Source organism: Palaemon carinicauda, chromosome 21, assembly GCF_036898095.1.
Source record: "Palaemon carinicauda isolate YSFRI2023 chromosome 21, ASM3689809v2, whole genome shotgun sequence".
Classification (NCBI taxonomy): Eukaryota; Metazoa; Arthropoda; class Malacostraca; order Decapoda; family Palaemonidae; genus Palaemon; species Palaemon carinicauda.
Window position 1 is genome coordinate 121,163,721 of NC_090745.1, and position 23,052 is coordinate 121,186,772.

General features: G+C 45.5%; 2 protein-coding genes across 2 annotated transcripts in view; one reads left to right on the forward strand and one right to left on the reverse strand.

The window, feature by feature from the left end:
• LOC137615452 (cell division cycle-associated protein 3-like) overlaps positions 1 to 23,052 on the forward strand; it is a 310,532-nt gene that overhangs the window by 95,312 nt on the left and 192,168 nt on the right. The window lies entirely within an intron of this gene.
• Positions 1 to 23,052, reverse strand: part of LOC137615112 (mitochondrial chaperone BCS1-like) — an 89,107-nt gene that overhangs the window by 23,096 nt on the left and 42,959 nt on the right. The window contains exon 4 of the mRNA XM_068344742.1: positions 7,915 to 8,054. Within this exon, the coding sequence (XP_068200843.1) occupies positions 7,915 to 8,054 (140 nt within the window). The remainder of the gene's footprint in view (positions 1 to 7,914; positions 8,055 to 23,052) is intronic.

A 23,052-nucleotide genomic window follows, 5' to 3' on the forward strand; every position in this document is an offset into this window, starting at 1 on the left:
AGGGCTTGGAAGATCCTTGGGGCCGACGGACAAGTCCGAAAAGCTCGACTCTGAAGATCCATACCCAAGGAGACAATGGTCTGGGATGGAACGAGCTGAGACTCCTCAAAATTGACCAGGAGGCCCAGTTCCTTGGTCAGATCCATAGTCCATTTGAAAATCTCCAGACAGCGACGACTTGTGGGAGCTCTTAAAAGCCAGTCGTCTGACGGAGCCGGACACAAGATCATGATACTGCTGCACAGTCTGTGAACTGTCAATCATGGGCAAGCGAGGAAGTACAGTGACAACCCGAATCTGTCTAGACTGTCTGGGTCGTACAGACAACTCCTTAACGGGTTGCTGAGGTTGCCGCACTGCGTCACAACAAGTCACTTCTGTTGGTTGTTGAACGTCTTCCCCGTGACACATTGACTCCGTAAACAAAAAATCCTCTAACAAGGACTAAGCTTGGACTGCATGTCATGCAACACAGCTCAAGGTCTATGGGAGCAGGTGTGGTAACAGACGGGATTAGCGACTGAAGTGGAACCATAACCTTCCCTGTAAGCATGTTATGCTTAAATAAAAGTCCATAAGAGGTTATGCAGCTAAAGGCTCCCTCCAAATGACAGAGTCCTCAAGGGAATATCAGAAGGAGGGAGAAAAGAACTTTCTCATCTACAGGGACCTTATCCTAGAAAAGCTAAGTTCTCTGAGTGAGGGTTCACTGGTGCAAAAGCAGCAGACTAGAAGGCAACGTTATGAAACTGCTTGACAGTCTAGTGAGTTGGCAACAACCCAAGATGTGTGACTGAGAAGCATGCGGTAAGGTATGCAGAGCATGATGTATGCAGAGTATGCTGTATGCAGAGCATGCTGTATGTAGAGCATGTTGTATGCAGAGCATGCTGAATGCAGAGCATGCTGTATGCAGAGCATGTTGTATGCAGAGCATGCTGAATGCAGAGCATGCTGTATGCTGAGCATGTAGTAAGCAGAGCCTGCTGTAAGCAGAGCCTGCTGTAAGGAAAGCAGAGCGTGTGCATGGCGTTTAACATTTCTCAGAAATTCCATGACCAGTGCTAGAGTGCTTTATGCATGCTTGCATGGGGATTAAAAATCAACATAATGTTTACCTTACATTCATAACTCATGATTCATATTTTTGCCATGGTTTGAAAATGGAGGTAAGGTATGCTGAACAGCAGAGTCATAACGAGCTGGAACAACAATAGTTGTGGTTTCCTCTTCAAGACTCTGTTGAGGGAACACCTGAGGCTCAGTCTGCAAAGGCTGAATAAAAGACAAGCAGAAGGAAGGCGCATGGGTGGAGGAGGCTGACTCCTAGCATGAGTGGTTGAACCCAAGGGTTGCGCTTGCTGAGCGGTTGGCGGAAGCGGAGTAGCAAGTTCCAGTTCCTGTGGTGTGAGCGGAGCGCGATGAGGAAGAGGCTGCGCAGAACAAGGTAAATGTCTCGCAAGCTGAGGCTCCTGAGGCGCAAGGCTAAGGTGTTGTGGTGCTTGCCTTGTGGAGGGTTGAGCTCGCTGCAGCGAGAGCTGAGGAGACTGACTCATGGACGGGAGAGGTTGTTGTACCTCAACCGAGTGTTGCATCACTGGTGGAACAGCAAGTGGAGGCGGAGGAAGAGAGGTAAAATCCTCCTGATCCCATTGTAAAGGTTGCCTTAAGGAAGGCGGAGGCTGAACACCACTGGGAACAGCAAACTCAGCACGTGGCTCAACATCGTACGCCTGGCAGGTGATACTGCGATCAGGCGGAGCGAGCGTAGTCGGAGGGAGTGTAGGCGGAGGCGGAGGAGCAACACTCTCAGCCCGACACTCACGCATCAAGTCCGAAAGCTGTGCTTGCATGGACTGTAGTAGAGTCCACAACATCGTACGCCTGGCAGGTGGTACTGCGATCAGGCGGAGCGAGTGTAGGCGGAGGGAGTGTAGGCGGAGGCGGAGGAGCAACACTCTCAGCCCGACACTCACGCATCAAGTCCGAAAGCTGTGCTTGCATGGACTGTAGTAGAGTCCACAACATCGTACGCCTGGCAGGTGGTACTGCGATCAGGCGGAGCGAGTGTAGGCGGAGGGAGTGTAGGCGGAGGCGGAGGAGCAACACTCTCAGCCCGACACTCACGCATCAAGTCCGAAAGCTGTGCTTGCATGGACTGTAGTAGAGTCCACAACATCGTACGCCTGGCAGGTGGTACTGCGATCAGGCGGAGCGAGCATAGGCGGAGGGAGTGTAGGCGGAGGCGGATGCGCAACACTCTCAGCCCGACACTCACGCATCAAGTCCGAAAGCAGTGCTTGCATGGACTGTAGTAGAGTCCACTTGGGGTCGGCAGAAACTACAGTAGGCTGAGGTAAAGCCTTAACAGTCGAGCTCTGTTGTGGCAGAACCTAACTCCTCTTAGGCGGAGTGCATTCAACTGATGACTGAGGAGAGTCAGAGCTAACCCAATGACTGTGAACTCTAACTTCGTACGTCTGGCATAGGTCTGGACTTTACGTTTAAAAGGTCTTGAGACCTGAGACCAGCGTTTTCTCCCCTAAATTTCTTCTGCAGACGAGCAAAAATAAGGGCTCAATCGTCTGCGGGTGGGAGTGACGGTCTCGGTAAGACACGCCCACAACCACCGAGGATACTTCTGTGCGCCGATCAAGGCCTGCTGAACCCTTCTGCCCTTCGACATTGCTTCTCCCCTGGGCTTGGGAGCTTGCAAGAGGTCCCGGACTGGGAGGACGACTGGCGCGCACAAAAGTACCCTCACGCACAACACTGACATACTTTGCGCTAATCACTTATCACTTTGATTTCTGTTTGCACTTATTTCACTGAACTCGAAACTTTAAGTGGTTTGTACCTGAAACACGCAATTCTATCCTTTCTCAAAAGTTAGTAATTGCGAAAACAGAATTACAAAGTAACAGAAAAATCTAATGAAAGATAATTCAGTGGCTGGAAAGAGACTAAACACTAGATCACTCTAGAAACGTTTAGTTTCTTCCCCTAAAGAGACTAGGGAGAAGAGCAAAAACGATAACGACGTTACTCGTACGCCTGGCAGGCTTGAATGAAACGTTTATCCTCTTTCTCCCTCCGTCTCTATCTCTCTCTCTCTCTCTCTCTCTCTTAGAACCTGAGAGAAGAGCCAAATCATATATATCGTTAAAACATATTATTGTTAAAGGAAAAAAACTGAAAAGTTCCTTTATTAGGATCAAAACCATTAAGTTAAGAAAGAATGAACAAAACGCTAGACACGGTTACTCTTACTGCAACGTGAAACCGTGAACATTCTTTCTCCATCGTAACGATAGAGTGCAAGTTGAACGTTCTGAACGTCAACAACTGCAGAGACAAAACAAAACGTTAGTTCAACTTTGAAAACAGTACGAGACTATCAAAGAAATTCTTTCAAACTCTGTGGCGGAAATAGCATAATATGTTAACAGGTAAAACCGAAATGACGGGCTCAATGTTAATTAACTTCGGTACCAAGAAAAGACCGCCTACTATTAGGAAGGTCGAATATAAACAAATATAAAAATTAATTTTAATAAGTTTATAATAAAAGGAAGTTAATCGAAGAGGCCTATAAGAGGCGGAGAGATATAAAATAAATTAAGAAAGAGAGTCTATACTCTCTTAGACACCAACACTTCCGTCTAAGGGAAGGGTCGGCCATTGAAAGGTGAACGAGAGTTCATACTCTCTACGTCACCATAATTAAACAAATTAATTCCAAAAGCTAACTAAGCTAATATAGAAGTTTCCAGTAAAGCGACAGCCGAAATCAAAGAGAAATACTTCACCAAAGTCGTGAAAATACTCCAAGAACATAAGCGTATCCCAGAACGTCTTGCCGGAAGCACGACAGAGGAATAATTGAGGAGGTGTCAACAAGAAGTACTTGAGTACCTGGCCACAGGTGGCGCTGGTAAATACACCCCCTTCTAGTATTGTGATAGCTGGCGTATCCCTCCATAGAATTCTGTCGGGCAACGGAGTTGACAGCTACATGATTATCGGGTAAGTTTAATATTGAAAAATATATATATATATATATATATATATATATATATATATATATATATATATATATACATATATATATATATATATATATATATATATATATATATATATATATATATATATATATATATATCTAAAGTAGGAAGATGTGATGTAGTTCTAAGGGAAAAGTATGGGAAATATGTCTGGGTAATAAGCAAAGCTCTACCTCCAGTTTGTTTCTACATTATGATCAGAGATAAATGTAAACAAAACATTGGTTGCCATTTTTTATCGTGCTTTTTAGCATGTTTAGGAAATGCATGATATAAAATCACCTATAATATTTGTGCCTGTTTTAGTTTAGGGTACTGTAGTACATGCATTAAGTGTTCTGTACATTAAAGGGTAGTTTGTTAACAGTACTACGTACAAGGGAAGGTTTTAAAAGTCTGAATATACATGTTGAATAAATAGGTAAATATGGTGTCACTACTTCGCGGATTTTCACCTATCGCGGCCGCGACTGGAACCTATCTACCGCGATAAACGAGGGTTCACTGTATACCATACTACATTTTCAAGCCATTTTAAAGAAAATTAAAATGCAGTCATTTGTAGATAGGTTCCTTGTTAAGTGTAAAAAGAAACGACCAAGTGTCCAGAAAGCATAAACCAAATGATTCTCCTAGTGATAGAGAATGTTGTTCAAGAGAAGGAACTCAGATAAAGTTCTTATGGAGGGATATTCTCCCTAAAAGCAGAAAAATATGTTTCTTATATCATCTCTTGTCTCCCTCATGTCAGCCACGACTCTCCTTAAAGGTAGAGTGCGACTTCATCCAGGATAACAGGATCAGCCAAAGGTTAAAAACCCTCAAAATACAAATCCTGTTTCAGTGGGCTCAAGATGAGATGCAAGTGAAAATTTATGTAAACACCTAGTAAGCGTTAGAGTCCAAATCACAAGGTTTTAAATTGGCACACAATTCCTGCGAGGATGAAGCAGAAGTATTTTTCCTGGACCAATGAATGGGTAATTGAAAACACTTGTCCTTGAGGTCCACAGAAAGCATGAAGTCGTCTTTCTGATAGCTGCACGTACCGATATTGGTGTCTCCATCTTGAACCAAGTTCGTTGAAAAAACTTGGATTGCTGGCCGGTCTCCTTCTTGTGGTAGACTTCTCCACCAGGGAAAGCTAGCTGTAGAATCCCTGAGACCTATCTTGAATGACTTTTAATCCATTCTTCTCCACCATTAATTTCACCTGTTATAATCACCAGCGCTTTCAGTGATTTCTGAGGGTAAGTCAGGAATGTCATCAGAGAGCGAGTGAGGGCAGGACAAGATCTGGTGAAAGGAAGGTGGTATCCATCCAGTAGGACCTGCATTACCCAACTTTCTACACCATATGAGTTCCATGTGGCCCAATGGTTCGACAGGTATGGCCCCTTCGAGGCAGTCGGTCTCCTTCCCCCTTCCTGGCACGGCCAGGTTGAGGGCAAAACGGACACTGCCCTTGCCTTTCCTTGAGGTAGATGAGGCTGGAGCTACAGATCAAGATTCGAATGTCACCATAGGCTACTTCTGTGCTGACTTCATGGATTGTATTGAAGACTTCAGAGAGGTTGACTTAGGACCTAGGCCATTGAAAGAGACTACACAATGGAAAAGGGAATTGTGACTTTCCTTTCTCCATTTCTTGACGGTGGCATCGACGTCCTTCTGCCAGAAAGGCGCCGAACACTCCACTACTGGCGTGTTCCTAAGGGTGAGTGCTGCTTCCTGTCCCACTTAGCTGGTGAAGTGGGAGGCCACTCCATCCTTTCTCTTGAGGACTCAATTTGCCCACTGATGCACGAAGAAAGTCACTGTCTTTATGCCTGAGAGGATGATATCAGTGTCAGTGTATTTCTTCTTCATTTTAGAAATAGACAAATCATGAGATGAAGCGAAATACAAGACTGCTCCTGATCAGTGGTCCATCTAGGCTATTGCTTTGAGTCTCGCCATGTAATCAGTTTCCATGGTAACAGACTCAGAGGATGAGACCGAAGTAACCTCGTACTTGAATTTCTCCTCTGGAATTTTGCTGTCAGCACTACTAATGCTGGACCAACTGTAACAGGTGATAGATTTAATTCTTTCGGCACGTAGAGCCTTTGTTGACGAGAAAGCTGGAGGCAAGAGCATGTTTGAGTGGCTCCAGCAAAGGAAATTCAGCTAAAACGAGACACAGGGAAGTACACCAGTACTGAACCGCGACCGAACTTCCAAAACGAGACACAGGGAAGTACATCAGTACCGAACTGCGACCGAACTCAAAGTGAGGGTTACTCCACCTGTCAAGTGGGAGGGGCATACCCTCCACCCAACATGATACTGTTTACCTCGTTAAAAGTTTAAAAAGCTGTTCTAGTTTCACTGAAGTCATACTCCTATCAAATGATGGTGGTTTGTATTTGTATAAGAATAAATATATAAATGAAAAATAGGACAGAGAAATCAATACAGTATAACTGTTGATGATATTTCTGAACAAAAAGCTATCTAGATTCTGACAGTGCTGCCAATGACAGAGCAACAAACATACACACAGGGACCATGAGGAGAGCAATTATATCTATCAACAGGTCCAAGGGGTGCTTGCAAGAATGAAATCTCCTGCTGTCTAGAAGACTAAAGACTTAAGTGTCTGGGGACACTCAAGACCATGAAAGTGGGTATTGTAAGACTGAGGTATTAATACAGCAAAAAAGCAAATAGATATTTTACATTTCACAAATATTTTGTGATTTCAATGTACAATAAAGTATATCGTCACGCTCATAAACTAATTGCCTAAGTCATTTTCTCCACTTGTTGGGAACTCAAAAAAAAACCTTCTCATTTCCTAATTCTTTATATCATTGTCTTGAGTTTCAATTCACAAATTATTAGCAGAAGAATTTGTGAATTAGAATTTGTTAATTGAAGCTCAATACAATGATATAAAGAATTAGGAAATGAGAAGGTTTTTTTTTTTTTATTTCCCAACAAGTGGAGAAAATGACTTAGGCAGTTAGTTTATGAGGGTGACGATATTACATAAACGTTCTAAGGATAAGCATTCCATTATTATTTATATCAAAAGATGACTTAGCTTCATCAGACAAAAAATATACTAGAATCCAATCAAGAGAGAGACTGCAGTACCTTAAGCACAGGTTAACCCTTTAACCCCCAGGCTATTTGGAAATTTCCAACCCTATTTTTTTCCCAGCACATTTTGCAGTATATTTTTTTTTAAATTGCTCTAACAGCCTTAATTTTTTTCATAGAGAGGTCAGGTTGGTCTCATTCTCTTGGAAAATGCCTGAATTTTCTCAAAAAAATATCAAAAATATGAAAAAAATAATTTTTATAGCATTTTTTTGCAAGGACATACCGGTACGTCCATGGGGGTAAAGGGATGGCTTTTGTGAAACGTACCAGTACGTCCTTTGGGGGTAAAAGGGTTATTACAGCAAAAAAGCAAATAGATATTTTACATTTCTCCAATATCTAATGTGATTTCAATGTACAATAAAGTATATTACATAAACGTTCTAAGGATAAGCATTCCATTATTATTTATATCAAAAGATGACTTAGCTTCATCAGACAAAAAATATACTATAGTCCATTTCTTTTAGCGATGCATATTTGCACCGACTCGTGGCGGTGTCCTTTTAGCTCGGAAATAGTTTCCTGATCGCCGATTGGTTAGAAGTATCTTGTCCAACCAATCAGCGATCCGGAAACTTTTCCGAGCTAAAAGGGCACCGCTGCGAGTCGGTGCAAATATGCATCGCTAAAAGAAATGGACTATAGAATCCAATCAAGAGAGACTGCAGTACCTTAAGCACAGGTTAATACAAACCTTCTTCAATAATGTCTTGAAAAAGCTGCTTCTTTTTGCCAAAAACAGTAAATGACACATTTTCCCAAGGAGTGCCATGCTGCAGATCCACAGTGTGTTGCTCCCTTGTGCGTTCTACTTTGACCCAAGTGCCGCCATACCTAACAGGGTCATCATTTTACAAAACTTGTAGCTTATGAGCTGGTCTAATGAAATCTGCTATTTAAATCCATATAATTTAAGATATAAAAAGTGCTAGAAACGCCACTATATATCAATTATCAATTATTTATTAGTAACTACTGTACTGCACATTATTTGCTATATATCCATAACTAATTCTTTAAAATATAAATTATGATAATCGCTGTAAAAATAAAAATAATAAATAATTTTTTAAAATATAAATTATGATAATCGCTGTAAAGATAAAAATAATAACCAAATATAATAGTGTAATGGTAAACTAATCCTGTAGGAATATTATTACAGATTATAATAATGCAGAAATATGTTATTTTCATTAGTAAAATAAATTTTTGAATATACTTACCCGATGATCATGTAGCTGTCAACTCTGTTGCCCGACAGAAATCTACGGTCGGGATACGCCAGCGATCGCTATACAGGTGGGGGTGTACACAACAGCGCCATCTGTGGTCAGGTACTCCAGTACTTCTTGTCAACACCACCTCAATTTTTTCCTCGGTCCACTGGTTCTCTATGGGGAGGAAGGGTGGGTCAATTAAATCATGATCATCGGGTAAGTATATTCAAAAATTTATTTTACTAATGAAAATAACATTTTTCAATATTAATCTTACCCGATGATCATGTAGCTGATTCACACCTAGGGTGGTGGGTGGAGACCAGCATACATGTTAACAAAGAAGCTAAGTATCCCGTATTTCATTTTATTAGTTATTCAAAAATAACATAAAATAAATAAGTACCTGGTAAGGAAGACGACTTGAACCATTACTCTGCCTTTATTAAGTACGTCTTCCTTACTGAGCGTAGCGGTCCTCTTAGGATGCTGAACGACTCTTAGGTGCTGAAGTATAAAGGGCTGCAACCCATACTAAAGGACCTCATCACAACCTTTAACCTCGGCGCTTCTCAAGAAAGAATTGACCACCCGCCAAATCAACAAGGATGTGGAAGGCTTCTTAGCCGACCGTACAACCCATAAAAAGTATTCAAGAGAAAGGTTAAAAAGGTTATGGGATTATGGGAATGTAGTGGCTGAGCCCCCGCCTACTACTGCATTCGTTGCTACGAATGGTCCCAGGGTGTAGCAGTTCTCGTAAAGAGACTGGACATCTTTGAGATAGAATGATGCGAACACTGACTTGCTTCTCCAATAGGTTGCATCCATAACACTCTGCAGAGAACGGTTCTGTTTGAAGGCCACTGAAGTAGCCACAGCTCTCACTTCATGTGTCCTTACCTTCAGCAAAGCAAGGTCTTCTTCCTTCAGATGAGAATGTGCTTCCCTAATCAGAAGCCTGATTAGTAAGAAACTGAGTTCTTAGACCTTGGAAGAGAAGGCTTCTTGATAGCACACCATAAGGCTTCTGATTGTCCTCGTAAAGGTTATGACCTTTTTAGATAGTACCTAAGAGCTCTAACTGGGCAAAGTACTCTCTCCAGTTCGTTCCCCACCAAGTTGGACAGGCTTGGGATCTCGAACGACTTAGGCCAAGGACGAGAAGGAAGCTCGTTTTAGCAAAAAACCGAGCTGCAAGGAACATGTAGCCGTTTCAGATGTGAAAACTATGTTCCTGCTGAAGGCGTGGATCTCACTTACTCTTTTAGCTGTTGCCAAGCACACGAGGAAAAGAGTTTTTAATGTGAGGTCCTTAAAAGAGGCTGATTGGAGAGGTTCAAATCTTGATGACATAAGGAACCTTAGGACCACGTCTAGATTCCAGCCTGGAGTGGACAACCGACGTTCCTTTGAGGTCTCAAAAGACCTAAGGAGGTCCTGTAGATCTTTGTTGGTGGAAAGATCCAAGCCTCTGTGGCGGAAAACCGCTGCCAACATACTTCTGTAACCCTTGATCGTAGGAGCTGAAAGGGATCTTACGTTCCTTAGATGTAACAGGAAGTCAGCAATCTGGGTTACAGTGGTACTGGTTGAGGAAACTGGATTGGCCTTGTACCAGCTTCGGAAGACTTCCCCTTTAGACTGATAGACTCTGAGAGTGGATGTCCTCCTTGCACTGGCAATCGCTCTGGCTGCCTCCTTCGAAAAGCCCCTAGCTCTTGAGAGTCTTTCGATAGTCTGAAGGCAGTCAGACGAAGAGCGTGGAGGATTGGGTGTACCTTCTTTACGTGAGGTTGACGTAGAAGGTCCACTCCTAGAGGAAGAGTCCTGGGAATGTCGACCAGCCATTGCAGTACCTCTATGAACCATTCTCTCGCGGGCCAGAGGGGAGCAACCAACGTCAGCCGTGTCCCTTTGCGAGAGGCGAACTTCTGAAGTACCCTGTTGACAATCTTGAACGGCGGGAATGCATACAGGTCGAGATGGGACCAATCCAGCAGAAAAGCATCCACGTGAACTGCTGCTGGGTCTGGAATCGGAGAACAATACAACGGGAGCCTCTAGGTTATCGAGGTAGCGAACAGATCTATGGTTGGCTGACCCCACAGGGCCCAAAGTCTGCTGCAAACATTCTTGTGAAGGGTCCACTCTGTGGGGATGACCTGACCCTTCCGGCTGAGGCGATCTGCCATGACATTCATATCGCCCTGAATGAACCTCGTTACCAGCGTGAGCTTTCGATCTTTTGACCAGATGAGGAGGTCCCTTGCGATCTAGAACAACTTCCACGAATGAGTCCCTCCCTGCTTGGAGATGTAAGCCAAGGCTGTGGTGTTGTCAGAGTCCACCTCCACCACCTTGTTAAGCTGGAGGGACTTGAAGTTTATCAAGGCCAGATGAACCGCCAACAGCTCCTTGCAATTGATGTGAAGTGTCCTTTGCTCCTGATTCTATGTTCCCGGGCATTCCTGTCCGTCCAAAGTCGCACCCCAGCCCGTGTCTGATGCGTCCGAGAAGAGACGGCGGTCGGGTTTCTGAACAGCCAAAGGTAGACCTTCCTTGAGAAGAAAGCTGTTCTTTCACCACGTTAGAGTAGACCTCCTCTCTTCGGAAACAGGAACTGAGACCGTCTCTAGCGTCATGTCCTTTATCCAGTGAGCAGCTAGATGATACTGAAGGGGGCGGAGGAGGAGTCTCCCTAACTCGATGAACAGGGCCAGCGATGAAAGTGTCCCTGTTAGACTCATCCACTACCTGACTGAGCATCAGTTCCTTCTCAGCATGCTCTGGATGCATTCTAGGGCTTGGTAGATTCTTGGGGCCGACGGAAAAGCCCGAAAAGCTCGACTCTGAAGCTCCATACCCAGGTAGACAAAGGTCTGGGATGGGACGAGCTGGGACTCCTCTAAATTGACCAGGAGGCCCAGTTCCTTGGTCAGATCCATAGTCCATCTGAGATTCTCCAGACAGCGACGACTTGTGGGAGCTCTTAAAAGCCAGTCGTCTGACGGAGCCGGACACAAGATCATGGTACTGCTGCACAGTCTGTGAACTGTCAACCATGGGGAAGCGAGGAAGTACAGCGACAACCCGAAACTGTCTAGACTGTCTGGGTAGTACAGACAACTCCTTATCGGGTTGCTGAGGTTGCCGCACTGCGTCACAACAAGTCCCCTCTGCTGGTTGTTGAACGTCTTCCCAGTGACACACTGACTCCGTAAACAAAAAATCCTCTAACAAGGACTAAGCTTGGACTGCATGTCTTGCAACAAAGCTCAAGGTCTATGGGAGCAGGTGTGGCAACAGACGGGGTTAGCGACTGAAGCGGAACCATTACCCTCCCTGGAAGCATGTTATGCTTAAATAAAAGTCCATAGGAGGCTAAGCAGCTTAAGGCTCCTCTCCAAATGACAGAGTCCTCAAGGGAATATCAGAAGGAGGGAGAATAGCACTTTCTCATTTACAGGAACCATATCCGAGAAAAGCTAAGTTCTCTCAGTGAGGGTTTCACTGGTGCAAAAGCAGCAGACCAGAAGGCAACGTTATGAAACTGCTTGACAGTCTTGTGAGTTGGCAACAACCAAAGATGTGTGACTGAGGAGCATGCGGTAAGGTATGCAGAGCATGCTGTAAGGTATGCAGAGCATGCTGTAAGGAATGCAGAGCATGTTGAAAGGTATGCAGAGCATGCTGTATGCAGAGCATAGTATGCAGAGCATGCTGTAAGGTATGCAGAGCATGCTGTAAGGAATGCAGAGCATGCTGTAAGGAATGCAGAGCATGCTGTAAGGAATGCAGAGCATGCTGTATGTAGAGCATGCTGTAAGGTATGCAGAGCATGTTGCATGGCATGCGGCTTATGCTGCATGGGATGAGGCTCATGCTGCATGGGATGAGGCTCATGCTGCATGGTATGAGGCTCATGCTGCATGGGATGAGGCTCATGCTGCAAGGGATGAGGCTCAGGCCGCAAGGGTTGAGGAGGATGCCGCATAGTATGAGGCTCCTGCCTCATGGGTTGAGGAGGTTGCCGCATAGCATGAGGCTCCTGCCTCATGGGTTGAGGAGGATGCCGCATAGCATGAGGCTCCTCATAGCATGAGGCTCCTGCCTCATGGGTTGAGGAGGATGTCGCATAGCATGAGGCTCCTCATAGCATGAGGCTCCTGCCTCATGGGTTGAGGAGGATGCCGCATAGCATGAGGCTCCTCATAGCATGAGGCTCCTGCCTCATGGTTGAGGAGGATGTCGCATAGCATGAGGCTCCTCATAGCATGAGGCTCCTGCCTCATGGGTTGAGGAGGATGCCGCATAGCATGAGGCTCCTCATAGCATGAGGCTCCTGCCTCATGGGTTGAGGAGGATACCGCATAGCATGAGGCTCCTGCCTCATGGGTAGAGGAGGTTGCCGCATAGCATGAGGCTCCTGCCTCATGGGTTGAGGAGGATGCCGCATAGCATGAGGCTCCTGCTTCATGGGTTGAGGAGGTTGCCTCATAGTGCTGGAACCCGGCAACTCCCGATGCGGCAACTCACGCATGAAAGCAGGAGGCGCAGCAAGAACATGCGTCTGGCAGGGTGGACTGCGCATCGGAGGTGGAGCTCTCACAGGTGGAGGGTGGGAGCAGGCAGCCGCAGTATCTGCTGAGCGCACAACCTCGGCGGGTTGTAGGTTAACAGGCTGCATTGTCAACCTTCCAGCATGATACTCCTGTATGAAGGAGCAAGCTGAGACTGTATAGTCTGCAGCATGGACCACTAGGGTCTATGAAAGACAACAACAAACGGAGCTACTGTCCGTTGAGACTGAGGGTCTAAAACAGCTGGTGCGGCAACAGACGGAGTTACTGCCTGTTGCGGTACCACCTTGCCTCTCTGGGAGGTGTGCAGTTGTCGTACTGCAGCAAATCCGAACTGACCCAGTGGCAGTGGCTACACCTAGGAGTTGGACTTGCGCGGAAGGGACCGACTTGCACTTAAAAGCTGCAAGATTTGGTCCATGGTTTCTGCGAGAAACCTCTTCCGCAGACGAGGAATAAATGGGCTCTCTCGTCTTTGTGTGGGTGGGGTGATCACGTCGGCTACGTGAGTGGATACACCCGAAACCACGGAGGGAAACGTCTGTTCGTCGATCAAGGCCTGATGAACCCATAAGTCCTTCGACATTACTTCTCCCCTGGGCTTGGGAGCTTGTAAGAGGTCCCAGACTAGGCGAACAACTGGCACGAACAGACGAACCCTCGAACGCAACACTGTAACACTTTGCGCTTATCACTTTATCACTTTTGATTTTCTGTTTGCACTTATTTCACTGAACTCGAAACTTTAAGTGGTTTGTACCTGAAACACGCAATTCTATCCTTCATTAAAAGTTAGTAATTGCGAAAACAGTATTACAATGTAACAGAAAAACATAATGAAAGATAAAGAATTCAGTGGCTGGAAAAGAGACTAAACACTAGATCAAATAAACTACGTTTAAAATCTCTCACCGTATAAAGCCTGGGAACAAGAATAAAACTCTAGAAACGTTTACCTTCTTCCCCTAAAGAGACTAGGGAGAAGAGCAAAAACGATAACAACGTTACCCGCTTGAACGAAACGTTTATCCTCCTCTCTCTCCCTCCGTCTCTATCTCTCTCTCTCTTGACTTAGAACCTGAGAGATGAGCCCAATTATATATATCGTTAAAACATATTATTGTTAAAGGAAAAAAAAAACTGAAAGATTTCCAAAAAATAAAGTTTTTTTTTAGAATTAAAACCATTTAAGCTAAGAAAGAATGAACAAAACGCTAGAATCGGTTTACTCTTACTGCAACGTGAAACCGTGAATACTCTCTCTCTATCGTAACGATAGAGCGCAAGTTGAACGTTCTGAACGTCAACAACTGCGGAGACAAAACAAAACGTTAGTTCAACTTTGAAAACAGTACGAGACTATCAAAGAAATTCTTTCAAAAACATTAAAATTAAAATAGCATAAAATCTTAACAGGTAAAAACGATATGACGGGCTCAATGTTAATTAACTTCGGTTCCAAGAAAAGACCGCCTACTATTAGGAAAGGTCGCATATAAACAAACATAAAAATTAATTTTTATAAGTTTATAATAAAAGGAAGTTAATCGAAGAGGCCTATAAAAGGCGGAGAGATATAAAATAAATCTATAACTTTGTTAAGCAAAATTAAGAAAGAGAGTCTATACTCTCTTCGACACCAACACTTCCGTCTAAGGGAAGGGTCGGCCATTTAAAAGTGAAAGAGAGTTCATACTCTCTTCGTCACCAAAATTAAATCAAATTAATTCCAAAAACTTGCTAAGCTAATGTTAAAGCTTCCTGAATAGCGAAGGCTAAACTCTAGAGCAAATACATCACCAAATCGTGAACAATAACTCCAGAATCAACAGCGTATCCAAGTAGGTCTAGCCGGTGGCACGACAGAGGAAAAATTGAGGTGGTGTTGACAAGAAGTACTGGAGTACCTGACCACAGATGGCGCTGTTGTGTACACCCCCACCTGTATAGCAATCGCTGGCGTATCCCGACCGTAGATTTCTGTCGGGCAACAGAGTTGACAGCTACATGATCATCGGGTAAGATTAATATTGAAAAATGTTATTTTTATTAGTAAAATAAATTTTTGAATATACTTACCCGATATTCATGTAGCTGTCAACTCCGTTGCCCGACAGAATTCTATGGAGGGATACGCCAGCTATCACAATACTAGAAGGGGGTGTACTTACCAGCGCCACCTGTGGCCAGGTACTATAGTACTTCTTGTTGACACCTCCTCAATTTTTCCTCGGTCCACTGGTTCTCTATGGGGAGGAAGGGAGGGTCAATTAAATCATGATTATCGGGTAAGTATATTCAAAAATTTATTTTACTAATAAAAATAACATTTTTCAATATTAAACTTACCCGATAATCATGTAGCTGATTCACACCCAGGGGGGTGGGTGAAAACCAGTGTACAAGATTAAAGGATAGCTAAGTATCCCATATTTCATATAACAGTTATCTCAAATAACAATGAAATAATAAGTACCTGGTAAGGAAGTCGAATTGAACCGTTACTCTGCCTCTTTTTTAAGTTCGTCTTCCTTACTGAGCGCAGCGTTCCTCTTGGAGGCTGAATCAACCCAAAGGTGCTAAAGTATATAGGGCTGCAACCCCTACTAAAGGACCTCTACACAACCTCTAACCCAGGCGCTTCTCAAGAATGAATTGACCACCCGCCAAATCAAAAGGATGCGGAAGGCTTCTTAGCCTACCGTAACAACCATAAAAACAACAATACAAGCATTCAAGAGAAAGGTTAAAAAAGGTTATGGGATTAAGGGAATGTAGTGGCTGAGCCCTCACCTACTACTGCACTCGCTGCTACGAATGGTCCCAGGGTGTAGCAGTTCTCGTAAAGAGACTGGACATCTTTAAGATAAAATGATGCAAACACTGACTTGCTCCTCCAATAGGTTGCATCCATTATGCTCTGCAGAGAACGGTTTTTATTAAAGGCCATCGAAGTAGCTACGGCTCTTACTTCGTGGGTCCTTACCTTCAGCAATGCAAGGTCTTCCTCCTTTAAGTGAGAATGGGCTTCTCTAATCAGAAGCCTTATATAATACGAAACCCCATTCTTGGACATGGGCCTCGAAGGTTTCTTGATGGCACACCATAAGGCTTCTGACTGTCCTAGAATAGGTTTAGACCTATTAAGATAATACTTGAGAGCTCTGACAGGGCAAAGAACTCTCTCTAGTTCGTTACCTACCATGTTGGAGAGGCTAGGTATTTCAAACGATCTAGGCCAAGGACGTGAAGGAAGTTCGTTCTTTGCTAGGAATCCGAGCTGAAAAGAACATGTTGCAGATTCGGTCGTGAAACCAATGTTCTTGCTGAAGGCATGAACCTCACTGACTCTCTTAGCTGTTGCAAGGCAGACGAGGAAAAGAGTCTTGAGGGTAAGGTCCTTGAAGGAAGCTGACTGGAGAGGTTCGAACCTAGGTGACATAAGGAACCTTAAGACTACGTCTAGGTTCCAGCCTGGAGTGGATAGACGACGCTCTTTAGAAGTCTCAAAAGACTTAAGGATGTCTTGAAGGTCCTTGTTGGAAGAAAGGTCCAAACCTCTGTGGCGGAGAACTGAAGCCAACATATTCCTGTACCCTTTAATCGTAGGGGCTGAAAGGGATCTCTCATTCCTAAGATGTAATAGGAAGTCAGCTATTTGGGTCACAGAGGTATTGGTAGAGGATACTGAATTGGCTCTACACCAGCTCCGGAAGACTTCCCACTTAGATTGGTAGACTCTACGAGTGGAAACCCTTCTAGCTCTGGCAATCGCACTGGCTGCCTCCTTCGAAAAGCCTCTAGCTCTAGCGAATCTTTCGACAGTCTGAAGGCAGTCAGCCGAAGAGCGTGGAGGTTTGGATGTAACCTGTCTACGTGAGGTTGACGTAGAAGGTCCACTCTTAGAGGTAGAGTCCTGGGGATGTCGACTAGCCATTGAAGTACCTCTGTGAACCATTCTCTTGCAGGCCAAAGGGGAGCAACCAGCGTCAGCCGTGTCCCTTCGTGCGAGATGAATTTCTGCAGGACTTTATTGATTATCTTGAACGGTGGGAATGCGTAAAGGTCGAGATGGGACCAGTTCAGCAGAAAAGCATCCACATGAACTGCTGCAGGGTCTGGAACTGGGGAACAGTACAGCGGAAGTCTCTTGGTCATGGAGGTGGCAAACAGATCTATGGTAGGTTGACCCCACAAGGTCCAAAGTCTGTTGCACACACTCTTGTGGAGGGTCCATTCCGTGGGAATGACCTGATTCCTTCTGCTTAGGCGATCTGCTGAGACGTTCATATTGCCCTGAATGAACCTCGTGACCAAAGTGAGGTTTTGACTTCTTGACCAAATGAGGAGGTCCCTTGCGATCTCGTATAGGCTCCTCGAATGGGTCCCTCCTTGCTTGGAGATGTAAGCCAAGGCTGTGGTGTTGTCTGAGTTCACCTCCACCACTTTGCCTAGCAGGAGGGACTTGAAGTTCAGCAGGGCTAAATGAACTGCTAGTAGCTCCTTGCAGTTGATGTGGAGCGTTCCCTGTTCTTCGTTCCACGTTCCCGAGCATTCCCGTCCGTTCAAGGTCGCACCCCAGCCCGAGTCCGATGCATCTGAGAAGAGATGAAGATTGGGGGTCTGAATAGCCAACGATAGGCCCTCCCTGAGAAGGAGATTGGTCTTCCACCACAAGAGAGTGGTCTTCATCTCTTTGGTGACTGGGATAGAGACTGCTTCGAGAGTCAAACCCTTGTCCCAATGAGCTGCAAGATGGAATTGAAGAGGGCGGAGGTGGAGTCTCCCTAGCTCGACGAACAGGGCCAGTGATGAAAGGGTCCCTGTGAGACTCATCCACTGTCTCACCGTGCAACTGCTCCTCTCCAGCATGCTCATGATGCAATCTAGGGCTTGGCTTATCCTTGGGGCCGATGGAAAAGCCCGAAAATCCTGACTCCGAATCTCCATTCCCAGGTACACAATGGATTGGGAGGGAATGAGCTGAGACTTTTCTATGTTGACTAATAGACCCAGTTCTCTGATTAAGTCCAAAGTCCAGTTGAGACTCTCCAGACAGCGACGACTCGTGGAGGCTCTCAACAGCCAGTCGTCTAAGTAGAGGGAGGCTCTGATGTCCGATAAGTGGAGGAATTTTGCTATATTCCTCATCAGATGCGTGAACACCATAGGAGCTGTGCTTAGGCCAAAACACAGGGCTTGGAATTGGTAGACAACCTTTCCAAAAACGAATCTCAGGAAAGGTTGGGAGTCTGGATGAATAGGAACGTGAAAGTAGGCATCTTTCAAGTCCAACGAGACCATCCAGTCCTCCTGCCTGACCGCTGCTAGGACCGACTTCGTCGTCTCCATCGTGAACGTCTGCTTGGTGACATACGCATTGAGCGCGCTGACGTCCAGCACCGGTCTCCAACCTCCTGTCTTCTTGGCCACCAGAAAGAGACGGTTGTAGAAGCCCGGGGATTGATGGTCCCGGACTATAACCACTGCCTTCTTCTGCACAAGTAGCGACACCTCCTGGTGCAACGCTAGCCTCTTGTCCTCTTCTTTGTAGTTGGGAGAGAGGTTGATGGGAGATGTGGTCAGAGGGGGTTTGAGGCAGAATGGAATCCTGTAACCCTCCCTCAGCCAACTGACAGACTGTGCGTCTGCACCTCTCTTTTCCCAGGCTTGCCAGAAGCTCTTGAGTCTGGCTCCTACTGCTGTCTGGAGATGCGGAGAGTCAGTTTTTTCCTTTAGAGGCCTTGGAACCTTTCCTAGACTTGCTCCTGGAAGAGTCTGGACGGGAGCTTCCTCGGCTGGGGGCTCTACCACGAAAGGGCGGTATGAACCTCGTAGCAGGAGTATCAGCTACTGGGGTGCGATAAGTCCTAGGGACTGAGGTAGCAACCTTAGTCTTACGAGCCGATGAGGCTACAAGATCATGTGTGTCCTTTTGTATCAGGGCAGCAGACAATTCCTTAACCAGCTCTTCGGGGAAGAGGAACTTCGAGAGCGGAGCGAAAAGGAGTTGAGACCTTTGACAAGGTGTAATGCTGGAGGAAAGGAAGGAACAAAGCTGTTCCCTTTTCTTAAGAACCCCTGATACAAACATCGACGCAAGCTCGCCAGATCCATCTCTAATGGCCTTATCCATGCAGGACATCAGTAGCATGGCAGAATCCTTGTCCGCAGGGGAGGTCTTCTTGCTGAGGGCCCCCAGGCACCAGTCTAGGAAGTTGAACATCTCAAATGCTCTAAAAACACCCTTCAGGAGGTGATCAAGGTCTGAGAAGGTCCAGCAAACCTTAGAGCGCCTCATTGCAGTTCTACGAGGCGAGTCTACCAGACTTGAGAAGTCAGCCTGGGCAGAGGCAGGTACTCCCAAGCCTGGTTCCTCTCCTGTGGCATACCAAACGCCCGCTTTAGAAGTGAGCTTAGTCGGAGGAAACATGAACGAAGTCTTGCCAAGGTGCTGCTTAGTCTGCAACCACTCCCCTAAGATCCTAAACGCTCTCTTAGAGGACCTTGCTAGGACTAGCTTAGTAAAGGTAGACTTAGCTGGCTGCATGCCCAGCGAAAACTCAGATGGTGGAGAGCGGGGAATAGCAGAGACAAAGTGGTCTGGGTATACCTCCCTAAACAGAGCCAAGACCTTACGGAAGTCAATAGAAGGCGGAGAAGACTTGGATTCATCCACGTCTGATGAGGGATCCAGGTGTGCCGCCTCATCATCAGACGCCTCATCACCAGAGTGTAGCGAAGAGATCGGAAAGGTATGCTGAACAGCAGAGTCAGTACGAGCTGGAACATCAATATTATCGGTTTCCTCTTCAAGACTCTGTTGAGGGAACACCTGAGGCTCAGACTGCAAAGGCTGAACAAAAGCAGAAGCAGAAGGTAGGCGCATGGGTGGAGGAGGCTGACTCCTGGCATGAGTGGCTGAACTCAAGGGTTGCGCTTGCTGAGTGGTTGGCGGAAGCGGAGTAGTAAGTTCCTGTTCCTGTGGTGTGAGCGGAGAGCGATGAGATAGAGGCTGCGCAGAACGAAGTAAATGTCTCGCCAGTTGAGGCTCCTGAGGCGCAAGGCTAAGGTATTGTGGTGCTTGCCTAGAGGAGGGTTGAGCTCGCTGCAGCGAGAGCTGAGGAGACTGACTCATGGTTGGGAGAGGTTGTTGTACCTCGACCGAGTGTTGCATCACTGGTGGAGCAGCAAGTGGAAGCGGAGGAAGAGGGGTATAAGCCTCCTGATCCCATTGCTGAGGTTGCCTTAAGGAAGGCGGAGGCTGAACACCACTGGGAACAGTAAACTCAGAACGTGGCTCAACATCGTACGCCTGGCAGGCGGTACTGCGGTCAGGCGGAGCGAGCGCAGGCGGAGCGAGCGCAGGCGGAGCAAGTGCAGGCGGAGGCGGAGGCGCAACCTTCTCAGCCCGACACTCACGCATCAAGACCGAAAGTTGTGACTGCATGGACTGCAGAAGAGACAACTTGGGGTCGGCAGACACTACGGTCTGCTGAAGCAAAGCCTGAACAGCAGAGATCTGTTGCGGCAGAACCTTACTCCTCTTGGGCGGAGTGCAGTCGACTGATGACTGTGGCGAGTCAGAGCTGAGCCAATGACTGCAGCCCGGTTGAGCACTCGCATACTGGACTCTGCGTTTGAGTGGTCTAGAGACCTGAGTCCAGCGTTTCTTCCCTGACAATTGATCAGCGGACGAGTAAAAGACGGGCTCAATCGTCTGCAGGTGGGAGTGACGGTCTCTGGAAGACACGTCCGCAACCACCGAGGATACTTCTGTGCGCCGATCAAGGCCTGCCGAACCCTTTTGCCCTTCGACATTGCTTCTCCCCTGGGCTTGGGAGCTTGCAAGAGGTCCCGGACTGGGAGGACGACTGGCACGCACAGAAGTATCCTCACGCACCACACTGACACTGACACTAGCACTTGGCACTGCACTGACACTAGCACTCGTCACAGCACTGGCACTAATACCACCCACTGCACTCTTGACCTTAAGCTCCTTGACTTCGGCCATAAGAGACTTATGATCGCTAACCACTGACTCTAATTTATCGCCTAAGGCCTGAATAGCACGCAACACAACAGACATATCAGGCTGAGGGCAAATAGTAGGTTCGGGGGTAGCCACTACAGGGGTAGGAAAAGGTAGGGGATCATGAGGTGAGGAAAAAAGTGAAGAGTGAGAAGAACTCCTCCTAACTCTGCCTCTCTCTAACTTAGTTGAATATTTCAAAAGACGGACAAAATCAAGTTCCGAAAGTCCGGCGCATTCCTCACATCGATTTTCTAACTGACAGGGCCTGTCCCTACAGTCAGAACAAGCGGTGTGAGGATCTACCGAGGCCTTCGGAATACGCCTATTACAAGACCTACATCGTCTATGGGTGGGGGCTTGTGAAATGTCAGACATCTTGAATCCAAAGAGTTAGCCAAGTGGGGTTTCAAAATCAAGCAAAAGATCGTTAACCATTAATCAGGACTATATAAAAGCTATCTAAGCTAATATAAGAAGGTTTCCAGTAAAGCGACAGCCGAAATCAAAGAGAAATACTTCACCAAAGTCGTGAAAATACTCCAAGAACATAAGCGTATCCCAGAACGTCTTGCCGGAAGCACGACAGAGGAAAAATTGAGGAGGTGTCAACAAGAAGTACTATAGTACCTGGCCACAGGTGGCGCTGGTAAGTACACCCCCTTCTAGTATTGTGATAGCTGGTGTATCCCTCCATAGAATTCTGTCGGGCAACGGAGTTGACAGCTACATGATTATCGGGTAAGTTTAATATTGAAAAAACAACATTAATAACAACGAAGACTTTGAATAGTAATTACATTCTTTAAAGATTAGGATAAACAAGATCCTTTTCTCTTGCATTAAATTACCGGTTAATACTTACATGTTTCAGATCATGATAAATGCTATTCTCGCGCTAGGAGGAACTATACGCTCCAGATTCATTACAGAGGCTAGTTACTAATCTAAGCTTATATCTGGGATTAATGGAAGGCCAAATACCTCACTTTTATGATCCACAATCCCAGTTAACCCTTTTACCCCCCGGCTATTTGGATATTTCCAACTCTTAACCCCCAGGGGGTTATTTTTTTCCCAGCACATTTTGCAGTATATCTTTTTTATATTGCTCTAACAGCCTTAATTTTTGTCATAGAGAGGTCAGGTTGGTCTCATTCTCTTGGAAAATGCCTGAATTTTCTCAAAAAATTATCAAAAATATGAAAAAAAAAAAATTTATAGCATTTTTTTGCAAGGACGTACCGGTACGTCCATGGGGGTAAAGGGATGGCTTTTGTGAAACGTACCAGTACATCCTTTGGGGGTAAAAGGGTTAAATTACCGGTTAATACTTTCATGTTTCAGATCATGATCAATGCTATTCTCGTGCTAGGAGAAACTATACACTCCAGATTCATTACAAAGGCTAGTTACTAATCTAAACTTATATCTGGGATTAATGGAAGGCCAAATACCTCACTTTTATGATCCACAATCCCAGTTAACCCTTTTACCCCCAGGCTCTTTGGAAATTTCCAACCCTTAACACCCAAGGGGTTATTTTTTCCCCAGCACATTTTGCAGTATATTTTTTTTAAATTGCTCTAACAGCCTTAATTTTTGTCATAGAGAGGTCAGGTTGGTCTCATTCTCTTGGAAAATGATTGAATTTTTTATAGCATTTTTTTGCAAGGATGTACCGGTACGTCCATGGGGGTAAAGGGATGAGTTTTTTAAAACGTACCAGTACGTCCTTTGGGGGTAAAAGGGTTAATGACCCAATGAGAGCACAAGAATGGCGAAGAAGTCAGAAGATATAACACAAACCTAATGCAGTATAAGAGATTTCATTCCCTCTGACATTGATGAGATTTGTCCGTGCATTGCTTGGGGGTTTCGTACTGTATATATTTCTCAGAAAATATGAAAAAATAAAATTCAAAGTAATTTGTACTTTTCCTAAATATACAAACCTAAGTCCTTTAACCCTTTTACCCCCGGGCTCTTTGGAA